The 24,656-nt window shown below is 40.7% G+C and overlaps 1 protein-coding gene across 1 annotated transcript; it reads right to left on the bottom strand.

The window, feature by feature from the left end:
• Nucleotides 1–27: 27 nt before the first annotated feature.
• SMARCA5 (SWI/SNF related, matrix associated, actin dependent regulator of chromatin, subfamily a, member 5) lies at nucleotides 28–24,656 on the bottom strand. The gene is made up of 24 exons (XM_055796010.1): nucleotides 24,327–24,656; nucleotides 21,778–21,852; nucleotides 18,715–18,881; nucleotides 17,882–17,982; nucleotides 17,115–17,215; nucleotides 15,059–15,238; nucleotides 13,429–13,584; nucleotides 13,194–13,325; nucleotides 12,286–12,354; nucleotides 11,649–11,758; nucleotides 11,149–11,375; nucleotides 9,354–9,475; nucleotides 9,114–9,266; nucleotides 7,785–7,921; nucleotides 6,954–7,098; nucleotides 6,587–6,706; nucleotides 6,248–6,358; nucleotides 5,533–5,646; nucleotides 5,216–5,338; nucleotides 3,848–3,980; nucleotides 2,700–2,818; nucleotides 1,506–1,718; nucleotides 973–1,083; nucleotides 28–328 (listed from the first exon to the last, which is right to left on the bottom strand). Exons 1-24 carry the CDS (start codon nucleotides 24,450–24,452, stop codon nucleotides 263–265), a joined length of 3,111 nt encoding a protein of 1,036 aa, XP_055651985.1. The 5' UTR covers nucleotides 24,453–24,656; the 3' UTR covers nucleotides 28–262.

Here is a 24,656-nt window from a genome sequence, read left to right as displayed (position 1 = left end):
ATTAATGAAAAATAGTCACGCGAGGCCTTATTAATAAATGAAGCCTATTTATTACTTCAAGTGTTAATGGTAAAAAAAATTCAGCACAGCTGTTGCATTTAAAAAAGTGAAACTACGTTAAGTACTATGTTCCTAGTTCAGTAAACAGATGAACCCGATGTCCTTTAATGACATAATAGTTGAGCATTATACAGTACATCTTATGAAGACCCGTAAATTAAAGAACTACTTTTTAAATTTATTGATTAAAAAACTTCTGCATTCACAGCTTTAGCTTCTTTTTCCTTCCACGACCATCAGGAGTACCATCCATTTTGCGCTTCTGTGCCTGTAAGGTAAGTTTTTTACTAAGTTACTGTGATACAAAAAGATTGTAAGCAAGCAACATGTTTACACCCTGGCAGCTTTAGAATACAGTAACTTGCAAATGTTGTAATATGGCAAATACACACATCTTCCTCAGGATAGTCATCGTTTTGTATTCTTCCATATCGGGAAGAGTACGATTATGCAGAGGTAAAAAGAGTATAGAAGCAAAGAAGGATGTTCCAATGCTTCCCATTTATGAAGTGGTATTTCTAAATACTTGTTTAAATATTCTGTGAACAGTTCTAAGAAACTTTTTAATCCACCACTCTCAACTTTTCTTTGCAGATATGCAGAAAGACCAAAATAGATCTGTGGTTTATTTTACCAGGGTAAACTTACACAGCATACCATATCTCAGTGATCCGAAACTAAGTCGTTCATCTGCTCCAAAGCACGTGAGCTACAATTTAGAACCTACACTTACTTTCCTTTATTTGGCATCCACAACTGCGCTAGCTGAATGACAGCGTGAACTTTAACCAGCTCTGAACGTGGCCCTCTAAGAGTTGTTGTTTTCAAGTAACTTTAGATATCAGTCGTCAATTAGAAAAGTATCCTGTCTTCAAATGAGCTTTCCCATAGAAACGCCTTTTTAAATCTTACCGAAGATGGTTTTGGTCCACGTTTCTTCTTTTCTGCCTTTTCCTTTTCTTCCAGCTCCATGTTTTCTCTTTCAATCAGGGTGATTAAAGTATTGCATCTCCTTTGCAGCTCCTAAATGGCACAACATAGTAACTTACTACATCAGGCAGCCACTTAATGTAAAAATCATGATGGAATGTTAGAAATGCCTCTGAACAGGCGAGTTTGATGGTTACTGGCTGACTTCGCAGGAATGGATCTGATCACAGATATTTGCTTTTAAAAACATGCTTGTATTTAACTCAAACTCATATTGATTTTGAAAAACAGTACCTTGGAATTTTCATTTCCTCTTCCCCCAAGACTTCTTAGTTTACTGCTTTTGCCATCCACATCAACACTCCACAGTTACTAGAAAGTCTACGAGAATCTAATCCAATGTAATGTACACATACGCATACCTCGGTATTTCAGAAGCTATTTAATCAGCCTGGTGTGTAACTGTGCTGTCACAGGCATTCATGAACAAAAAAGCAAAACAGACTAACACATACCATTGCAGTTCTGGACTTGAGAAACCAGTCAAATCTGAATTGCGGGGAGTTTCGGATACACTGTCTTAATTCATCATAGACATTTTCTTTATCGAATCCTAGTTTGTGAAGCATACAGATCAGAAAGCGATCCTCCTCTTCAGTGTAATTCTTCCCCTTATTAGTACCATATGATATTCTCAGCTGGTGGAAAGGGGCTTTATATCTGCCAATCTAAATAAAACAAATAAGATCATATAAAACTAAGAAATAGTTCAAAATTAGCATGGAACTGTTTTATATGAAAGCAATACATCCACATGAAGACAGGCAGATGAACAATGCCAAGTTAGAAAACTAAATATTTTTAATGATCCCTGGTGCTAAGTCACACACGTAAGGCACTGTGGGTTCTAGGTAGTACATTTACCAACACCATCTAAATTAGTAAATTCTGGTTTAGACAACAGACAGCTTTGTCAGTCATCTTTTGATTAACAGCTAACTTCATGCCTGTTGCCACATACGAAAATAGTCAAGATCTGCCAGGCTTCAAATGGCAAGCATCCTTTTCAACACACAAATCCTCAGGAATGGTCAAAATCAGCGTAAGAGTACAAAGGTACATGAGACTGTAGCACATGGTTCAGCTGTGTTCTGGTTGAGTCAGCCACCATTCTTCCCCTGACTGCCCTAGAAGAGAGAACTAACTAGTCAAACCTGAAGCAGGGGGAGGGAATTTGATTCCACTGCCTTAATTTACCCCAAATCTGTTCACTACCAAACCTGGACTGGCAACGCACACAGCAGAATGAAAGCTGCCCCTGCTTGGTAAGTCTTCCCTTTTTAAGTGCTCTAAATGTATATATAGCATTTTCAGTTATATGGGTCCAAATGAAATTCCGCTTCTTCCAAAAGCACGTAGTTATGGGCAGTTTGTTATATGGCACTATGAACTGTTTGTCGTACGACAAAAGATAATTGTTACTAACAACAGGTTAGGACACACCAAGTTTTCATCATAGCCATCAGCCAGGACAGCATTTCTATAGAATGGAAAAGCTATAGGAAGCAACTGCTGAGGAATATGCAACGGAGGCAAACACTATGCCCACCATGTGTTCACACATTAGTAACGCTGGCTAGGCACAGTGTCCTTCGCCTCACCTCGCTGGCACAGGGAAATAAAGGAAGCAAGAAACCCAGCTAAGGTACCTTTGTATCAAGTGCTTTTTTGATGCTGATTCGTCTCTGAATTCTGGCTTCTCCTCTTTCTATCTGAGCCATGATCTTCTCTATGTCTTGGAGTTCATTGCATCTTTCCCAGAACACAGCTAAGAAAAGAACAATTGGTTAGTTTCTTAGCATGCATCTTTAAAAGTTAGGTTTTTACCTTAAAAAAAGACATTAGTTGTTACTTCCTTTTACCAGAACCTACTGCTGTTCTAACAAGAGGCGTGCTTTTACCCGATAAGGAACCTTCGCTTCCTGGTATCACATGTCGCAGTATTACAGATGCTATTTTGAAGGGGGTAGATACAGGAGTCTTCAGTTTAAACAAGGTGCAACACGTGCCAGAAAAGTTTTTGTTAGTCAATTTCCTTCTCAGGAAAAAACATTCCTTAACATGGAAATCAATACAATGACAATACGTTTTTACAACAGGAAGCAGGAGGGCAACTGGGTGGCCAAATACAAGAGCAAATCTCTAGAAGACAATTGGGTGTTTCAATAAAAGTTGTTTGTTTTTTTTTTAAAGAGTTTTTCACATCTGTAAGCTGCTATATACTTTTAGAAACGTAGCCCCAGGAATTTGCAGCTGCACTACAGCAGAAAACAGTTCTGAGACATCAGAGGTAAGTAGCCAATTGGACTTAGGTTATAAAACCCAATAGTTACATATTCCATCACAAAATGTTTACTGTATCCCACTCTTGATGAGGATGAGGTAATAAAGGTGCAAAGATTCAAGAAAACTAATCAGTAGTTTTCTAGTGAAAACTACTAAGGAAAAGTGAAATCTCCCCAGCCAAGCATTGTTTCTGAGCATTTCCTTTTGCAAAAAACTAACAAGTATTGAAGACAGCACTATCCAGTTAAGAGCAGATTCAGGATATATTAAGGTGGGTCAGTAATAGTTTACATTCACATTTTAGTACAGCTTTAATTAGGCAGGGGCTAAATATGGTAAAATCCAGACCAGCAGATCCCAAATCCATCAGTACAATTCCACCCTGAAAGTCTTAAAGAGCCCTGTAAAAAATCCTCCGAAGTAAGCTGCTTCCAGGTTCACAGGCGGTTCAAACTAGGAAAGCAGCACTAGACACGGACTGAGAGCACCGACTACTTAAAAAGTAAGTTACCTGAATACTCAATGACTTCCTCTGGGCTTTTTCCTTCTACTTCTCGTGCTATATTTTCAATGTCATCACGGCCCCACTTCTCATTAGCTTTGATGAACTGGTTAAAATCCCTCTTATTCCAGTTAGTGAATCCCTTTATAGCAATCAAAAGGAAACATTGCACAGAAGTTCAGGATTTGTCTGTCTCCAGATCTGTTTTAACAGATTTTTTTAAAGCACCTGTAACACTTCCATTACTCCAACAGTATTTAAGCTCTGCTTTCTCTGCAGTTTAATGATGTTAGAAAAACTGGTTTCATACTGCTGTCACTGTAGTCTCTCCTTCTAAACACAGTGTCATGATTAGCGCGGCTTCTCTAACTGCCCTACTAGTTTTGGATAAAAGTCTTCAGCTCATAAATTAACCCCTCCTACCAGTATTCTCTGAAAGAGAACAAGAGATCACATTTTAAGAAGAAAAATCCCTCAAGTGAAGCAGCTAGTGTCTATAATGCTTTTGTTTTGTCGAAAAGGCCCAGCAAGTGCCTCACAGACCCCATCAGCCATTTTCCCTGGTCCCCCCTCCCTCAGAAAGTCTAAAGCTTTCTTGTGGTGATATTCAGTAGGGACAGAAATAGTATTGCTGAAGTTATCAGCTGCCAAAATAAGCCAATTTCATCTTAGAAATAATTTCTACAAACAGTCGGCAGTAAAACATTCTGACTGTACTGGTTTTATAGTGAACTGCTCCAGTGCACTACTACTCCAGCAAGATCCTGTCCCACCCCCCCCCAAAATACAATGTGAAAATATAATACCCTAATAAGGCATAATAGGCATTAACCTGTTTTACATCACTTAAATGTACGTGCTGCCTAATTATATACCTATGTAGCTCACACCCTCTTTAAGAGAGGGACACTATCCACTACCAGTCATAGGTTAGGAAAACGGACCATTCGTCCTGCAGGATTCGCTTCCACATGGCAGTGACACTTTGGCAGAACATATGTGTTAAATAACGTGGAAAGCGGCACCTTCGGCTCTGCAGCCAGTCTGCAGGGTCCCACAGCTGAGGGAACATATCACAGCCTACGGTCAGCGCAAACGCGGGAGGCCAGGCTGACACTGGGGTAGCTCTTACTCTTCAGGCTTAAGATACACAGAACATGGGTCAGACGCAGTAGATTCCCAGTGCGCTAATTTGGTGCACGTTCTTCAAAGGCACCCAGGCCCACAACAAACCTACTGCTAAACCTCTTTTCAGCCAGAACAAAATCTGTAGCTGTGTGTGCATCAACCACCAAGAAATGTTCCTGTAATACTGTAACAGCTGTAACACAAAGCAAGCTTCAGCCGGCTTTGATCTCGCTGAAGACCCAACTATACCTGGGTTAGAAGCTTCTCTTTTTCTTCTAGTTCTTCATCGTTAAGAGGTTCAGCCTCATCAATCTTAAGCTGTTCTTCCTTTTGTGCTTGGGCTGCATTTGGCAGATCGGGATTACGAGGTACCTGAAAGGTTTTGCATGTTATAACATTTAATGTTTCACAGATAATTGCTAATTGTCACTTTTCTGTTTATATATCCTAATGATCTGTTCAGCCCAACATTATTTTACTACTTTTAAAACAGGGTGAAAGGCAGGACAAGTGCATACTCTCCTACTATTGCACAACCTTTTGCAATGCCTGAATTCTTTAATTACCTTGTACCCAATTGTTTTCCTGTAGTAGAGAATCTCTTTTTCCAATAGTTCAAACAGGCGTGGAGGAAAGAACTGGAAGTCCTGTACATTTGGCTGTTTTGGAGGCCGTGGTGCCTGAAACACATACAAAGTTTGTATATGACTTCCTTTCACATCCAGAATCTGTTTGCTTGTAATAACTGATTTCAGTTTTTGAGAAGAAAAAAAAAAGCAAGCTTTATTGTTACAAAAATGCACTGTCTTAACTAAAAAAAAAAAAAAAAAAAAGGCCTCACCATGCAAGAGACAACTACAGCCATGAAGAATTCTAAAAGTAAAAGACCCGAGAGGAAACGGGAGAGGGTCTTTTGGGAGGAAGAGAAGGCTGGGGAAAGAGCCACACATGCATCCCACCAAAAAAAGTTCCCATGTTCTAAGCAGCAATAAGTAAATCTTCCACAGGTAAGGAAAATTCACAGCTGCTTGAATAAAAATAAAGAAAGAAACACGTTGGTGCTACCCTCCTAACATCTTACAAGTTTCATCCTGCTCTTACTGTTTTGTTACAGAAGTTTCTCCCAAATCATTTGGATTTTTCCAAATTTTAATTGCTTCCCCAGTTTATATTCATAAAACCTGCACTATTCATTTTTAAAGTCCAATCTCTTGCTTTCAGCTTTAACCATTTATCCTGCATATATGAACAATTATTTTTTTTTTAAGTCAGTCAACTCACCTTGGGTGCTTTTGGCTCACTGACTCGAAGGGCCTCTCTGAAGTAAGCATCCACAGCATAATTGGCTTTTCTTTCTCGTTTAGGTGGTTCAATCCACTCTGTAAATGCCATCTATAAACACAAGTCCCGCCACCCCAAAGAATATTAATACTAAGCCTTGCAAAACATTCAGTCCAGCTCCAAGTTTTATATAAAACTAGGTGTGCATCTACTTCATTAAATAAGTATTAAAACTTAGGTTTTATAGATTTACATTTTATCTTAACCAACACTTCTTAAATAAATATAGCTCCTTCATACAACTTAGTGCTTTCCTCCAGAAGAAATTTAAGCGTTTACCTTCTGTTTTTCTCTGTAGTCTTCCCCTTCAAAATTATACACGCTGGACTCTGTATCCATTGTGAAATTCCTGAGTGAGCTTTCACCCATCTTTGAAAGCTTTTCATTCATTTCCGCAGTCTTGGATGGGGTAAAAAAAAAACAAACACAACACCCAAAAACAAAACAGTAGCAATTTTGAAAGGTACTTCATTATAAAACATCTGATTCACAACAGTAGAAAAAAAACCCCAAACATCCTTGACCGACTTGAAAACCCTCAACAGCCATCCCCTATTCTCTCCAGCTTACAATCATCTAGGGATTTTGCCATCAAATTTAAGTCTACAGGTGGGCTTCCATTTTTTTTCTTAAAATTCCATCTCACCTTCTTTGCACCTCGTTCCAAAATGTGGTCAATATCTTCATCTGTAATCTCGCTCTCCTTTGAGGCAAACACATGTGTCGCTCCATGTCTAATCATTTGCAGCATTTCATCCTTCCCAAGTTTATTCAGGTTTTGATCCACCAGTCTTCCTGAAGATCAAAGCATTGGAGGATAGCAATTAACTAAAAAGGTTGCATTACAGAAGGAGCAATACAGTATTTTTCTTTCCTCTTGCACTTCCACGTTAAAGCTATATCCTTTTCTCTTGGTAAAGGAAATTCCAAGGCGGGGGAGGGGAGGCCAGCAAAAGCTACCCAGGGATCACATACATTTGCTTTATTATACATGAATTGTGTTCAAGAAACAATTTTGGATGTGAGGTCTTCCATATAAGCTTTGTTATGGTGCATGTTTTCACAATTTCCAGTCTAAAGCTTACTGAATCCTTTTTTCAGGAATAAAGGTACCAATTCCAAGACACCAAGAAGGTTACATTGCTATGACTTCTCCCCATCTATTAAAAAAGGCATTAATTTCTCCACTTCACAGGAGAAGTTGAGTACTTTAAAAAAAAAAAAAAAAAAAGATATCTGATTATACACACTTGTACGTATGTATCACTAGGGAGATAAGGAAAAGCCTACTACGCCTGCACAGTAAAATAAATTTTTTTGAAGTGGCTCAGGCCTTTGCACCCTACCTTTGGAGTTCAGCTGAGGCAAAAGCAGCATTCCCAGGCATTTGGACTAGCTGATTCTGCCATAGTTTACAAGCTGGGGCCGGGGGAGAAGAGAATCACATCATATAGACAAACAAACTGTCCTCATATACTTGCCTTGCTGAATGACTATGGAATCTAGCCGGAGCTTCATTTCTGCACGTTCCACTATTCTTTCTTCCACTGTATTGTCTGTGATAAACCTGAACACTCGAACAGTCTTTGTTTGGCCAATTCTGTGTGCTCGATCCTAGGCAAAAAAAAATAAAGAGAATTACCATACAATTACTCTTCAATTTTCATTAGTTTCAACATCCTAGTTTAAAAAAATGGAATAGCATAGGTTACTTAAATCTTTATAAACATTGTTAACGTGACTACCCAGGTAGCACATTCTTATCCGCACTGCAAGTTTTGGGGTGGTTTTGTTCAATAACATCAGCAATGAGTATATGTCTCTAGATGTCGTGTCTAAAAATAGTGTGGGGTTTTTTGTTGAATCACACTGGGGAGAAGCCTGGATGGCTCCTGACCTTATGTAACCTTCTATAAACCCAACGTATTTAGGAAGTTATCTCTGTACTGACCAAAATCTATTGTTCAGTTGTGCCATGAATATTTCAAGAAAAATACAATCCACCACCTCACCCGACTGGCAAGTAGTACCCACTGTGAGAATCAGCATTCTGAACAGACACCTTCAGCTGGAACTATCTTGCTTTAGCTTCCAAACGCCAGTTACATCATTCTTCTGAAGTAATTTTTTTGCTAGAATACTTGAGAACCTACCTACAGCTTAACTGAATAATTATGAAGAAATATCCAATATTTGTCACTGAAAGGCCTCCTTTCTCAAAAAACACTGGTAGTTTCTAAACAGCTTTACTTTCTTATGTGATAAGTAGCGCTCCTGACATGTTCCAAGGTTGGAGATGCATGCAAATCAGCCTAAAAAAAATATAAAAGATGTCTACTAAATGGAGCTTGCTCACTTATCACCCCTGTAAAAGCAGTTTTTGAGAAGTTTAATTCAGCTGCTCTTTGTCTCTTTTCCAGGGTCTCAGAGAAGACAGTGTAAACACAGTCACCTCCACTCGCCACAGGAGTAAAGCTTTACAGATTGGGAATTAACATGCTAGGGTTTTGGGGGGATTTGTTTTTGTGAAAACCAAAGCAGGGTCTTTTTATTAAATACTGCTAAGGATACTGTAACACGCACCCAGCGTTTCCTCCTGCATAACACATTGTACCCCAATGTGACTAAGGGTTCCACACCCTGGAAGCTGCACCGGAACCAAGAAGCAGTCTTACAAATCTTACTTCTAAGCTAAACCAGGAAAAATACTAATTTATTTTGGAAATACTACATCATGCCACACATTTCTAGGAAGTTCCATGAGAAAGAGAAGAAACAAGAATGTAATTTCCATCTGGATTCTTACCATAGCTTGAAGATCTACTTGAGGATTCCAGTCTGAATCATACAGAATGACAACATCAGCAGTAGCCAAATTGATTCCGAGACCTCCTGCCCGCGTACTCAACATGAACACAAATTTTGAGCTACCGGGTTCATTATATGCATTAATAGATGCCTAAATAAATAAAAGGCACATATCAGTTGAACCAAATATTTTACAAGTACTATTTTTACTTAAAGAAACACTTGAAATTTTAAATACCTGTCTCTCGTCATGTGGTGTCTGTCCATCCAGTCTACAATATTCATAATTTCGCCACATACAGTAATCTTCCAAGATATCTAGGACTCTGGTCATCTGACTGAAGATTAAGACTCTTGAACCTGTTTGGGTTAAAAGCTTTCTTACGTCTCAGTAAAACTTAAAATTTACCAAACTCTGCAAGTCTGTGTCACCAGAAAGGGCAAGCGGACAGTTCCATGTACTACAAAGAAAAGCCACTGGGATTTCAGAACCCAGTACGTAACGCAGGGCTGCAGCTGCTGCTGTCACAGCGGCTGTGTGGGGCTTTAAAACGTGCCCAGCCTGGGCCAGAAGGGTTCCAGGTAACCACAGACATGACTGCAGGTGCTGCAGCCCGCCAGACTCAATCCGTGGCTGTTCAGCCACTAACTGGCAGGCTTCTGCGCTGCCGCCAGGCTCGCCTGCCTTACTGTGTATTAGTCTAGTTAGTGGCTGCCTTTTGGCTTTTTTTTTTTTCTGTTGTACCTCTTATCAGAACGTTCCCAGACACAGCACAGCAAGATGGTAACACAAATATAAAAACGTCAAGGAGTATAAACAATGAAATTTTGAAGTATGTGTTTTGTGTTTCAGACACCTAGAAAGAAAGTTCTTCTTTAAGACTTGTCAGTTCATTTACCTGCCAAGAACAACCTCCAAAGAACATAAATGTACAGTAATTTATGCACATACACACAACCATCTCCAACCTATTTGAGAGATGCAGGTAAAACAAAATATTACAAAGCTTCCACTTCCCCCTATATTCTCCTAGTATGATTTTTATTTTTTGTCCTTTGGGACTCAAGGTCTAATAACGAACTCTTTGTGTAAAATGATAATTTGATTTAAGACCAGGCCAATTTTCATTGCCACATCTCAACAAGAAGCCTCATAGCAGAAAGAAACCATGATCAAAAAAAGCACAGTAACCACTGAATTATTTTTTTTCAGTCTTGCAATGATGCATCTCGCCACAGTTGCATGAGTGATACCTGGACACAAAGTACAGATTACTTTTATATTACCTAAGGCTGGGGTTTGGACTTGGTTTTACTTTTCTGCAATGTCTCCCCAGTCACAAACTTTCCTCCACTCCTTTAGCCAAGTTACTTCAGTAAGCATTCTCATTAAAATAATGAGTTAAAAATGTATTCCAGAGTCAAAAATTCTGTGACGACTGAGTTTTACAGTAATCTATTCCAGAGCTTTGTCCCTACTACCAAATAACTTTAAAATAACTGAGCGGTCCCCCCATGTCTGCATGCCTTAAAAAAATTCACTGAAAAAACCTCAGGTGCTGCTCAAAACTACATCCAGCAAGAAAGACCAACATTTCACAAAGGATTTGAGTTTAACCCTACATGAAGACTTTGAATCTGAAATGGTAGTTCATGGCAAATCAAAGGAGTGACTAAAATGCAAACATGATTATGTTTCAAACAGCTAATAACGCTAAGAAAGAAAGCCTAAAGCCCAGATGAACTGATGTTTCTGTGGTCTCAATTTAGCTGGGACAAAAGAAAAGAAAGGAAAAAAATCAGAACACTTTACCATTACAAAAAGCCATAATTGACCCAATTATTTATGAAGGCACTTCACAAATTGTTTTTAAGATACTGTGCTTGACAAGCTGGTATCATGCTAGAAAACAACAATAATCCTGGCTAAAGTGTGCTGTTTTTTGCTCAGGATGCATGAAAACATTAAGAAGCATCAACTTTCATTTCTATTGTTGAACCAAACAACCCTCAAACAACAACAAGATGCATACCTTGTTCTTTCAACTTAGGTAGCAATTTGTCCAATACTACCATTTTGCCACTGTTGGTGACCAGATGCATATCTGTTGTGTAAGGTGGACCAGGTTCTGCTCCATCAAAAAGATACGGATGATTGCAACACTTCCGCAGCTGCATGAGGATATTCAACAGTCTCATTTTGTCCAGCTTCCCAGCCGAATTCAAGATATCTATATCCTTCATTAGGATCCGTGTATACCTACATCAAAGAAAGAAAAAACTTTTTTAACTAAAATGAAGTTGGCCTTTCTTTAAATGGTTAAGTCTAGTCAACAGCTCCCCCTCCTGCTCCTTTCACCAGGTAACTCTCCTTGATATGCATGGTTTTGTCATCACAAAAGTGTCACAAGGAAATATGTACGAGTTGGGAGTACACCAGAAGGAGTTAGATCAAGTTCCACACAATAATCTAGTCACAAGCAGCACATTCCTTCTAAACTTTAACCACAGCACAGTCAAGCACATGAATTACCATTCTCGTTGCATTTTGCTGAGACCCACATAAATTTTAACTTCCTTCTTTGGAGGCAAGCTTTTCTCTACATCAGCCTTAATGCGACGTAGAAGGAATGGTCGTAGCACCTGAAAGAGATACACCATTAAACAGGTTTTGGAAATGAAACACTGAGCGGATCCACAGACCAAACCAGTGCTGACAGACTGTCATAAATGCTCAAACACCAGAGCCGTTACCAGATCGTCTGAAAAAGCAGTCTATATGGAGAGTTATCATACATGGCAATATACACGTGCTTTCTTTGGAAGACTCCAAGATTAGGCCAGAATCATCTTTCAGATGGTTCTATGCCCCTTGGTTCTTTTTTTAATTTTGCTTGACTGAAATATAGTCTCTTCATAGCCAGTATTTTTTATGTAAGCATTTCAGAATGCTGAAAGGCAGAACTATTGACCCTTCTTCTCCCCTCCAAAACCATTTCCTTTTCAACAAATGGATCACGTTCTAAGCTTGATAAACCTATTTTGAAAGTCTACCACAGTTTCTGGAATAAGCTATCCTACCCTAATATTCTGTCACAAGAAGCGTTGGAAGAATTATTTAGAACTTAACTTAGGTAAGCGTAACACATACAAAAAGCAGAAAGACTCACCATGTGAAGACGTTCCACCAACTTTTGATCCCCTAGACAATTGTTTGTATCAAACCATGAATCAAAGTCCTGTATCAACAAAATCATTGGTATGTGTGAGGTTTCCTTTCAAGGTGCAATGCCATTACAATGGTAAATAAATACAAGTGTGATTCTCTTACACAGGCAGTAAGTAAAAGAACAAATTACCCTCTTTGGTCTATTTTTATGGAAAGCTTTATAATATGTCTTCAAAAAAACCGAAACCCAAACAAACTAGAAAACCTCTGTACTATCACAAGTAAAAAAAAAAAAAACAACCCTCAAGAACCAATACATGAGTCCTTTTCTATTCTAAAAGGATTCACTCATATCACTCCATTGGACAAATTCCATCTGGAAGAAACATACTACTGCAGCATTTGATGAAAGATCAAAAGGAAAAAGTACAATTTTGGTGTAATGCACCACAAGGCTTCCCCCCTGTTTCTACAGCTGTTACCCTCCAAATTCATCAAAACAGTTAAGCACATGCTTCACTTTGTGAAGTCTGTTGCTCCTTACATACTATCTCTGAACTCACAGGAAAAAACTTTTAGATAAATAATGTAACTTACAGTTAAATAAATAAAAGAACAAAGTTGGTTTAGCCCTTAAAGTTGTTTTGAAATGCAGCAGAGATCATCACATGATTTTAAAAACATCTTGTTTCTGCTAACTCACAACAGCCCTTAAAAATGGCCAAGCTGAGAAAAATAGTCTACCCTACTACACTTCGCAATTCTGGAAAAATTTCTAACTGCCAATCTATCATTATCAGTAGTAACTGACACACACACACACCCCCAGGTGTACGTATTCAGGTCTATTTTCCAATGTGGAAAACCAAGCAAGTTCATTTAATTTGATTAGCAGAAATGAAAACTTACTTCAGATGAGTTAAAGACATCTGGCAAAAGGAAGTTAAGAAGTGCCCAGAGTTCATGTAAGTTGTTCTGAAGTGGAGTTCCAGTTAATAGCAGCCGATTTGTAGTCTTGAATTCCCTCACAATTTCTGATAACTGAAGGACATGAAAACATGAGCAAATATAAAAATATTACTAGTCCCCACACCGCCACCTAATAACCCACACAAATGTCTCCTTCAGTGAAAATATAAATTACCTTTGACTTTTCATTTTTAATCCTGTGGGCTTCATCTATAACTAGGTATCTCCAGTTAAACTTTTTGAATACCGATTTCTCTTTGATAAGCATTTCATATGATGTTACACAGACATCCCATTCTCCAGGCAGCAACACATCTCTGACAAAGGCAGCCTAGAAATCAAGGTTACAGTTAGTTTCTGAGGCTTTGACAAATCTGAAATAAAAAGAACACACCAGCACTGTTAAATGTTACTACTAAATTTAAATGAAAAGATGAAATTATTTAGAGAGGCAATATAACATACAACCAAGGCAAATCCTGACAATTCTGTCAGTGCTGAAGCTGCTAAAGCCCCTGGGGCAGAGCACGGAAGGGCTTTCAGCTCTAACATCTGGCTTGAAAACTGCGAATGACTACCTACACGCATAAGGCTTTCAATAGCTGAACTCTAAGATCAGAACTCAAAATTAATCTTCTGTACGTTTGCTTTGTTTTGTTTTCTCTTTTAGTTTAGAAAACAGTAGGTTTTGAATATAAAAAATAATCCCAAGCACAGCTTTATTTGGCTAACTGAACAATTTCTAGAATGCTGACATCCAAAGTTGAAAGCGGACACAGTAATTAGCCAGAATTCAAAAGAGAGATGTATAAATGTCAAGAACTTAACTCAAACAAGCAAGAAATATATTGAAGAAAGAATAAAAAATACTGAATTCAGAAAAGATGCACTAAAAAAACCCCACGAGATATGAGACCTGGACCAATGACCTCCACAACTATTTAAAGTTCCATCAATAGTTTTGCAATTTCTAACCCAACAAACTGAAAATAGAGCCAGATGCCCTTAGAATAAAAAAAGTCTGCTGACAAAAGTGGAATTTCAATGGCACCGGTAATAACTCTTCCTTCCATAAACACACAGGTATCTCTAGTTGCCAAATCTACAGATGCACCATCACATTCCATGTTTTTTTGTTTTCTTTGCTAGGCTAAAAAAAAAAAAAAAAAAAAAAAGGTAGCAAAGAATTGATACTGAACTAACAAAAAGAGAATGACTGAAACAGTACAGTCATAAGAAACTGAACAACTGAACAATATTTTCTCTGACAACACTGAAGCTGAATAAGATCCATTCATGTACCACTTTTACTGACCAAGCCACCATGTCCCCTCCAACATCAAGCTGACGCCTGTTTTCAGAAAACAGCTCCTTAGTGAGACTCCATAATCCTCTTAAGAGTAGCTCTTACAGCCAATACAATGTGCTGTACCGTATAGAGAGAAAGCAAATTTCCTTTTTTATAGATTTATATATTCATACAAATGACAGCACTTTACATCAAATACTTCATTTTCCTATTTTAAGACTTGTTGGGTTTTGTTGGTCTACATAGTGTACTGCCTTCGCAAAAGGAGAGAGAAAATCTTTGGCCAAGAAATGAGGAGCGTACAGTGACGAAGCAATACCTGGGCAACATACATGTGATTTCTAAGCTGGTTATATTTTAAATAGGCAGCATTTGTAGGCCTGACTGTTTAACCACTACAAATCCAAGTTAATATCCTTCCCTGTGAACAAAAGGTAAAGGACAGCAAGATCACATGCTAGATTTACACAGCAGAAACAATCACATCAAAACTTACTCGCTGGTCTTTGTCACCTATCAAACAAACTGCTCGAAGCGTAGGTACCCATCTCTTGAATTCATTCATCCAGTTATGTAGAGTGGACTTAGGAACTAACACCATGTGAGGACCAGGAATATTTCTGTAGTGTTTCATGTATCCGAGGAGAGAAATTGTTTGCAGTGTCTTCCCAAGACCCTGTAAGAGACATTGTGTCAGAAAAAACCACACATCTCTCAGGAAACACCTTTAAAAAAACCCAAGAGCAAGCTCCCCAGTACAACATGGAAGACACAGCAGCCTGAACAAATGAGTGAGATCTATTAAATACACTGCTGCTCACAAAAGGCATCAAAATCTTGGTTAGGAAAAGCTTGTATAGCTTCCCACGTTTAATAAAAAAAGTAGAGAGAGTGACATTATGAAGTCAGAATTTTGCCTTATGTTTCATATAAGACACATGCTTTGAAGTGCAAGAAAACGTTATTTCATAAAATTTCGATTTTGTTTATTACTTATTTAGATGTCAACGAACTTTAGAAACTGGACATATGCATTCTCTTAAACTTGAAATAAAGTGAATAAATCAAGAACCCTGCAAAGAGGCTTTTACAGGCCACTACGTGATGTCAGTTCTTGTGAGAAGAAAGCCAAACATAAATGTGAACAGCTGCATATGTCAAAGAATAAAACAAATACTGAGCTTCTTTAGATGTTTTTTTTCTTTTAAGTGCTCTGTATTTAACAGACAGATTAAAAACTTGTATTTTCAGCATAGAATTTTAATTAAAACAACACTGAGGAAGACATGCAAAAACCAGATCATTGAAATAATTCAAAAAGATTATGACTCAAGCACATGAGATTTAAAAAAACCAAAAACCATCAGCACAAGTTATGTTTGCTTCCAAAATTCAAGTCTTTGTCTTCAAAATAACCACGTTCCACCTGGTGTAAGATGTGGAAAAGTGTTTACAAGCTGTGTGAAAGGCATAAATTCAAAAGGATTAATATTTAAGAATAAAGCTAAAAATATGTAATAGTAAATATTTTAACTCCTCAACGCAAGATGGATTTTGGAGTACCACAAACCCAAGGACTTAAAAAGTTTCCCAGTTGTTTTTGTTAAAACAAGCCTGCTCCACTTAGAACTGTACTCAGCAAAAAAAAGAAAAAAAAATTACTCTATTCCTAAGCACGTATGCTGAAGAAAATCCTTGATTTACTACAAAAGTAAAACATGTTACTGAACAATAATTTAAATTCATTTGTCTGTAATTTATGTTGAAGAAGCTTTATTACTCAGTAATTACCAGAAGGTATAAGAAATACAGCATACTGAAATGTAATTAGATTTTTGTTTTTCCTTACCTGCTCCTTATGAAAACCAGATACAACTAAGATCACTTAGAGGACAAAAACGTATCTGCCCGTCAAAATACTGCAATTTATTCTGCATTCAACCCTTGTCTTTCAGAGAAAAATAATAAAAACAGAAGCAAAAGCTACTACAGCCAGTGCTGACTGAAATGTTATGTGGTCACGGTGTGAAATTTTTAATGCAGCTCTCCAGCTGTATCTATCTTTGCATCATTTTTCCCAGAAAATTTCCCACTGGCGTAGCTCTTGCTGCTGAGATCAGTCCACACAGGACACTTGTGTCCTGCTCTCGGCATTTCACCCTAACAACAACAGGAAGCATTTCCGCATTTGTTGCTCTTCTCATATGTGACGCTCTCTTCACAAGGACAGCTTGAGAATACCATAACAAAATAGTTACAATTTAGAGAGAAAAAACTGAGGATACTTCATTCTATAGAACAACTACTCTCCACTGAATCCTTTTTTTCTAATGGTTGACAGATTCCCTTGTCATACGCCTATTTCTAAAACTGCCTACACCGTTAATTAAGATGTGTGTGACAGTTGTAATGTTAGTGACTTAAAACGTAGTAGAAAAGATCTGGCAAATTATTACCGCATTTTGTGCTATTAAACGTATATATATATAAACTAAAATTGTATTGTATCGCATGTGTTCACAAGTCCCCCGAAAGACGGACTACATGCATACCATTTCATCTGCCAGGATACCATTGATGCCATTTTCATACAAAGAGATGAGCCAGTTCAGTCCACGGACCTGATAATCACGCAGCTTTCCCCACTTAACATCTAAAAGACACGAAAGAACAGATGAAAAGACCTGTAAAAACTTAAAAGAATTTCACCACCCCTTGCCGGCTAATTGACATCAATTATCTAAGCTACAGAACAAAATCAAGTAGCAAAGTTCATGCAGTAAATTCCCAGCACGAGGCAGACTGGAGACAGCGACATGTTAACTGTTTCTGCAAGCTGCTCCGACAGCTCTGTTTTCTGCAAGAACCCAAAGCACATAAAAGTTCTAACTCTATCACCGCCGCCCAGATCAGAACACAGTCAAAGGTTAAAACAACAGAATACTGAATTCTGTTCAATGAACAGAAAGCTGTTAGGAACTTCAAATTGTATCAGAAGACACATTACATATATAAAAATTATTAAGATGCATACTGAAAAACACTCTCTCTCACCTAGTAACCAAAATATAGCAACTGGATTTCTAAAGGGCAAGACTCACTGGATGATCTATGTAGCCTCACTGAAAATAAACAGTCCCTCCCTCATACATTTGGTCCTATTAGACCAGTGCTGGATTTTCTTTCCCCTCCATCTCCTGTCCCCCAAAAATGATTCATTGGGGGAACTGGGAAAGACCAAAATAAACTTCATTTTAGACATCTTGAAGGAAAAGAACAGAGAGGGAAAAAAAAAAAAAAAAAAAAAAGGGAAACACACATGATGGAGATTCTTCAAATCGAGTGCAGACATTAGTTGCCTTGGAGCTTTCTGTTAGCAGCTCCTCGTCTTCCTCCTGCTCTGTTCTACGATGGCGGTAGCTGAAAAAGTGCAAGAAAGAAGTAAGTTTCTGGCTAAACTAAAAAGATGTGAAGCTGTTCTGAAATGAAATCTAATGTCACTGCAGTACAGACCACCAACACCCAAAGAAGCTTCTAGCAAGATTCTTCAAAAGAACTCACGTTTAGCTATCAACTGAAATGCTGCTTTTTAACTCTTACAGCCACTAGCGTCTTAATAACATAAGATGACCACGCTGTTAGCAGACTCAAATATCAGAGCAAAGTGACCGGAAAGGGATAAATTCTGTGCATCATTACTGGCCTTTAACTACAAGACCGGCAACAAGACTTATTTAAGAGTTCTGGAACATCTGCCAAACGCTAGACGCGCCGTTAGCTATACAAGCTGCAATGAAGGCAATCCAAATTTCTAGACTTCTGCTGTTCAAGCTGCCTGCAAGGTGCTGTACACTGATGCTCTCCACAAACTCCTACAGCTCACAGACACAAGTGCGCTACTTCTCCCACTTTTCCTCATGCTGGAATGCTTTTAATCACGATAGTGCCTTACCACCAATACAAAATTCTTGTAACTCCTAGATTTCTTAAACAACCCTCAACTTCCAGGTGGGCAGTTGAAAAAAACTCGCAATTATATAGCATAAAATACACACCAAAATAAGACAAAAGACTAGCAAGTTTAACTTACGCTTCTAAAGTACAACAAAATCCATAATTACAGTACAAGCTGGCCTACATGTCATCACTCACTCGCCAACTGACAGTAAATTCTGTTTTTCATCCTTCTTTATTCGTGGTCGTCCAGGCTTCATTTTCAAAGGTGAAGTTGGAGTTTTCTGAGCAGCAGGCTGAATGAAATGAGCAAACAGCTCTGTCTGCTTCAGCAGATATTCAAATCTGTTTGCTCTGTCTGTTTGCTGTTGACAAGGAAAATCAAGTGGAACAAGTGTGAGACATTACAGTATCTATTCATTCAGAAGAAAAAGCTAACAAATGCTTTTTAAACAATACAGATTCACATTTCTTTACATACATAGCTACAATAACAAAGAAGAGATGATCAACATCAACAACGTAACCGTTGCTGACAGACTCAATGTTCATTTCTCTTGGGTCAAGGTTAGCCTTTGCTACACAGTAAGATCAAAGTCGCGCGACAGACCTGCGCCAAAACTGAAATCTGACTTTGGCAAAAAGATCGCATGAGTGTCACTAGACAAGGCCAGACTACCCTTAACAACCTTATCCTATCAAAGATGACACTCCCACTCCCAGGAATTTACCCCTGCCCAGCAGGCAAGGATCCTTCAGTGACCTCGCTCATCTCGCCAACCCACCAAGAACTATTTCTTATTGCACTAGTTTCCTGCCTGCTCAGTGAGATACACCACCTCGCTGTGGTGCCAGATAAGCTGAAGAGCTGGCATGAGAGGGAGCAGAGGGGGCAGAAGAGCCCATAGCTACAAGCCAGAACACCCATTTCAGCACCAGCCACCTCTCAGATACGCTCAGCCGACCTAACTTGTCAGCCTGTCCACTTTGATATGAGTCGCCCTATCTGCTGTGCAAAAAAGATTACAGGAGACAATATGAGTGTTTAAAGGGTCCAGTTCCTTTGAGACAGGTTCCACTGGGAATCAACACACCTTCCCCAGGCCACATCAAAACCTTAGAACAGACAATCAAGACAGAAAACAGCTCCAAGCTTAACAACCACCACCCTGACATTCTGCCAGCTGCCACAGCGTAACCTGGTATTTAGCAACTTGCACAGCTACAGGAAGTGAGTTTTCTTAGTAAAAAGGACCACATGTTCCAGGCTTCTGCAAGAGCAATGCCAGCTCTGTGAGCATTCTCCTCTTTAAAGCAAGCCGATCCTGAACTACGTAAAAGACAGGAAAACAGAGTTAGAGAAGAAAGAGACCAAGAAAGAGATCCCGTATGTACCACAGAAGAGTCAGACTTGCTCTAACTACAGTTCAAGCTTGACTGAGGCAGCTACAATCCACATCCACTGAATTAAGCTTCCCTGTCTATTCTTCGTAGGTTGTGAGTTTTTTTGTTTACTTCTCAACAGTTTCTGAAGTTTAAACTAGGTAAGATCTTACTGATATTCAAATTGCTGAACCTTATTTTTAAGTACTTGTTTCATTGGCTGTGCAAAAGAGAAGAGATACAGAGTGCTAAGCAAAAGTTGCCTCATTCTAAAATTTTAGTGAGGAATCTTCTGCAAGTTTCGGCGCTGTACACACATCCCCACAACTTGTTTTCATTGCACTTAAGGCTACTCCTTCAAAGGACTAACAAACATGATCAGTATTTTTTACATAGGGGACAGACAAGAACAGGCTGTACTCTGCAACCTCAAGCTCTCCTCCTGTCAACAGAGAAACTTTTCCTGTTTTGCCATCTTCTGACTATCGCGACAGTAAAATACAATCCTCCCCGTAGTCGTGTCTGTCTAGAGACTAGAAAAGACAACTCCAAGTTCACTTCCTTCAGTTTGCCAGGAAGCAGCACAAAGAAATGAGCAGAAGACTGGCTTATTTTCAGTGGCAAGAAGAAACAACACTGGAAGCAGCAAATTAGAAGAATCAAGTTTCATTTTCCTATGGAGAAATTCTACATGAAGTCACAAACACTGGAATTATATATGAACAGGAAGAAAGGAAAATGGGGAGGGGAACAGAGAAAGAAAATGCACGAAGATGGTGAGGAGCAGACAGCTCCATCTCTTACATTCAAGACATTACAAAAACTAAAAAATAATAAAAATAGTAAGTTTTCTCCTACCTAACCCATGAAGCACAGAATCACCCATCTTCAAAAGACTCACAAGGAGCCCAACTAGAATTTCACAAAGAACAAATTAAATTCCAGAAAATTCTAACAAAATCCCTTTCAGTCTAGACAAAGTAAAAGGGCTGAACAGCTGGCCAAGGCTTACAATCAGCACTTCCAAACAGCAAACCTTTCCTCAGCCTCCTGTGAATTTTGAAAGCTAACTTTCATTTACTTTGACCCCTAAACTGTTTGAAAGAACCTCTGCTTATTCTGTAGTCCTCCTACGAAAGCATATTTCCACTGAAAATTAAAGCAGTGCCTACTCAAAGCCTTATGCCAAACCATTCTTTTTACTGCTCACCTCCCCAGCTACAAATTAATGTACTCTTCCTACAAAGGACTGCTACTCCTGTGGTCTAAAAATAAGTTTGATATTATTTCCCTGTATTCAACCATGATCTAAAAAAGGTTCTAGACTTCAACTGATTCCATATGTTGAGAAAGTAAGGTACCAGCCATTTAAATACTTATGGGCGCTTTCCTAGAGAATCTTTCCATTTCTGACAGAGAAATTGAACACTCAACTCTTCATAATCCCCCTTGCCTACAGGAAGGACAACTCTCCAGACAACTTCAAAAGCAACTTGACAGCTTTTCATGATTTTTTTTTCCTCTGAGACATTTAAATATTTCCCATTATATCATTCTTCTAAATCTAGAGCACCTCACAGCTGCTAGTACTATACTTCCTGGAAACAACAAAACACATTAACAATTATTGCCACAAACGACTGCAATGGAAACGGAGAAAGAGCAGAGGACCAGTGAACAAAACGCTAAGAAGGAGAAGGGTCTGAAGGTTTTTTTTCTTGATATTTTTTTGGTTTCAAGTTACTTTAGTATTTTTTAATAACTAGAAAAAAAATTATAAACCCAGTTCAGAGATATTAAACAAGCAGAAAACTCAATTCTATTTTAAGCGGCTACACAAGTACTGGACAGCTATACTTAGTCCCAAATATTACATACCATTTTCTCTTCATATGTAGGATCTGCTTCCTGCATTTCTTTTTGTTTTCCTGGTGATGCATCATCAAAAGATTCCTGAGATGAAAAAGAATTAGAAAAAAAATTACTTTCTGAACAAGGGAAGATACCTACGTAAAGAACAACAAGCTTGTTTCAAATTATCATCTATCTACATCAGATGGCACAGCCATCTTTTGCTGCTTTGATATAGTCAGCTTTCTATTACTTACTGTAAAATTACCTGGAGATGGATCAAAGATCCCTACCACAGGGTGAGGGACAGAGCTAGATCTCTGTAATCCGATTTAGCTACATCATTAAAGCATCACATCAATGTGAATGAGAGAGACAGCTGTGGTCCAGGAGCTTGGCATGGCGATTCTAGGGTGCTGAGCCAAAACGGTCCTAAAGCTGGCTCTGGAGAGTACTGTGAAAGAACTAGCTCTGGTCCCCAGGCAAGTGTAGTTTCAAAGTTGGGGTGGTTTTTTTTCCTTTTTGCAGGTTACCCCAATCCCTCATCCTTTTGTAGCAAAGGAACAAGTCTAAGTAAGAATCTGGACTGCAGTTTTGTCCTGGAAGCAGAGGAATTTAGACACACTGCATTTGTTCCCTATTTAGTTTATTAAATCAAATAATTGTTGTTATCACCAATGGAATCAGTACTAATAGGCAAACAAACAAGCTGGTTGGGAGGGGGCAGTCCTCCCTCATCCCCTTCCTGCCAAATCCTTTACATACTGCCTTCAATTATTCTTTCAGGTCAGGGCTTATTTATCCTTGCCTTGTTAATAGGTTAACCCTTTCCCCATCATCTCCCATGCTTAATTTCATCTTCTGTTCTTAAAACCAAAAAAAATGGGATAATCCTTCCCTGGTAAAACATGCTAAGGCAGCATATTACAAAATAATTTTGAAAAGGTGAGAAAAGGAGACAAATAAGATGCCTTCAAAATCATTAATAACCATCTGTTTAACTGAGCCAAGAACTGAGCTAAATTCAATCTTCACTGGCTGACACAGAACAAAGGAACAGGAAAGTAAGAAACAACATGAAACAAAGGCAGGCAGAGCATGGGATGCTTGTGGGCGGTTGTTTCCTCACAGAACTCTGGCAGGTAAGGCACATGGAAAGAGAAAAATCCTAGCAGAAGCGTTGCCTTTGCCCTTCAAAATATCAAGAACCGAGCATAAAAAGTTGCACCACAAGATCTTCTGAACTCGTACTCAAATCTTCTTACTTAATCTCCTACTGGATTTAACCAACACCCACCTATCAGTGACCGTTCGAACCTCTGTACGAAACTCCCCTTTCTCCTGGAACGCCCAACAGGCGAACCGCAGCCAGCAGCGCACCGTCTGACCTCACCACGCACAACACAGATGACAAAACCCCGCGATTTAGCCGACGATCAGGAAAAGCCGTCTCTCAGGGGACCAAAAGGCTATTTCACCCGGGGCTTGGCTCGGTGCAAGGCAACCCCTTCCCAAGGCGAAGCGCCAACTCGCCTCCGCGAGCAGAGCAGCCCTGGCGCCTCGGTGCGCCCGGCCCGGCCCGGCCCGCAGCTGCCCCGTTTCGGCAGGTTCCAGCAGGACCCATTACCCACAGTGCTCTGGCGACCTGCTCCTCCGGAAAACATGGCATTTGCAAATTTATTTAGATCGAGTAGGCTGGACCGCACAGCGTGACTCAGAGCACACAACACCCAGCGCCGCAAGCAGGACCAACCAGTTTCCTCATCGCGTTAAAGACACAATGCTCCGGCAAAATCGGCATCTGCAGGCAGTCGCTCAAACCCCCTGAAATTTCTGGAAGAAGCACCTGTTGCCGAAACAACGGCTCACACAACGGCCTGTACCCTCCCCGCCCCAATTAAAAAAAAAGAAAAAAAAGTTTTGTATCACCTCAGAGGACAGAAGACCCTACTGCTCGCCAGACTACGGGCCGGCGGGGCGCTGAGGAAGCTCTGACGCCGGGAGGGCTTTTCATGGAGGCAGGGGAGGAAGGCCCGGCAGGCTGCCTGCACCAAGCGGGTACCGAGGGAGGGGGGCGAACCCCGAACCCCGCAGCCAAGCGAGAGGCCGGGGGCCATGACCCCGCTCCACAGAACATAAATAACGAATCGACCAGGCGGCGAGGCCTCCCCCCCCAACCCCCGCGGCCGCAGCCGGCGGAGGAACACGACGTCAGGGGGATCCGCGCGGCGGTGGGCGCTGAGGGGAGCGGAGGGACGGGCCCCCACCCCGGGCGCTGAGGGGACCGCAGGGACCCCCCAGCCGCCGCCCTCCCGCCCTCTCTCCCGCCGGAGCCCGGCAGCGCCCCGGAGGCGCCGCGGCGCACGGCCCGGCCCGCCCCCGCCCGCCTCTCCATTGTCTCCCGCGGCCCCACGCGGCCCGGGGACGCCCCGCCGGCGCCGTCCTCATGGCGGACACCTGCCGCCGAGCAGCCAGGCGCCCCCCCACCGCCGCGGCCCCCGTGCCCGCCGCCGAGCCCCGCGGAACCGGGAAAGGGGGTGTGAGGATGGGGGGCCCGCCGGGGAGAAGCGCCTGACCTCCATCTCGACGTCGGCTCCGGGCGGGGCGGCGGAGGAAGCCGTCCCCGCGGCCTCGCTGCCGTTCGCGCCTGGCGGCGGCGCGGGCATCTCGTCCGGCTGCGGCGGCGGCTGCCCGGCGGACATGATCCGCGCCGCGGACAACGCTCCGCCGGAACCCAGGGCCCGCGCCCGGCGGGCTGCGCGCTGCGGGCGGCCGCCCGGCGGGAGCTGGGAGAAGCGGCGCGCCGAGCGCGGTGCGCGGCCGCCGGCCGAGGCCCGTCCCCGCTGCCGCCCCGGCTTTCCCGGCGGGCGCCCACCAACCAGGAACCGAGCCGGCTCCCCGCTCTC

This window comes from Falco peregrinus, chromosome 2, assembly GCF_023634155.1.
Source record: "Falco peregrinus isolate bFalPer1 chromosome 2, bFalPer1.pri, whole genome shotgun sequence".
In the NCBI taxonomy this organism is placed as follows: Eukaryota; Metazoa; Chordata; class Aves; order Falconiformes; family Falconidae; genus Falco; species Falco peregrinus.
The sequence above is the reverse complement of the archived record's forward strand: the minus strand, read 5'-3'. Positions and strand labels throughout refer to the sequence as shown.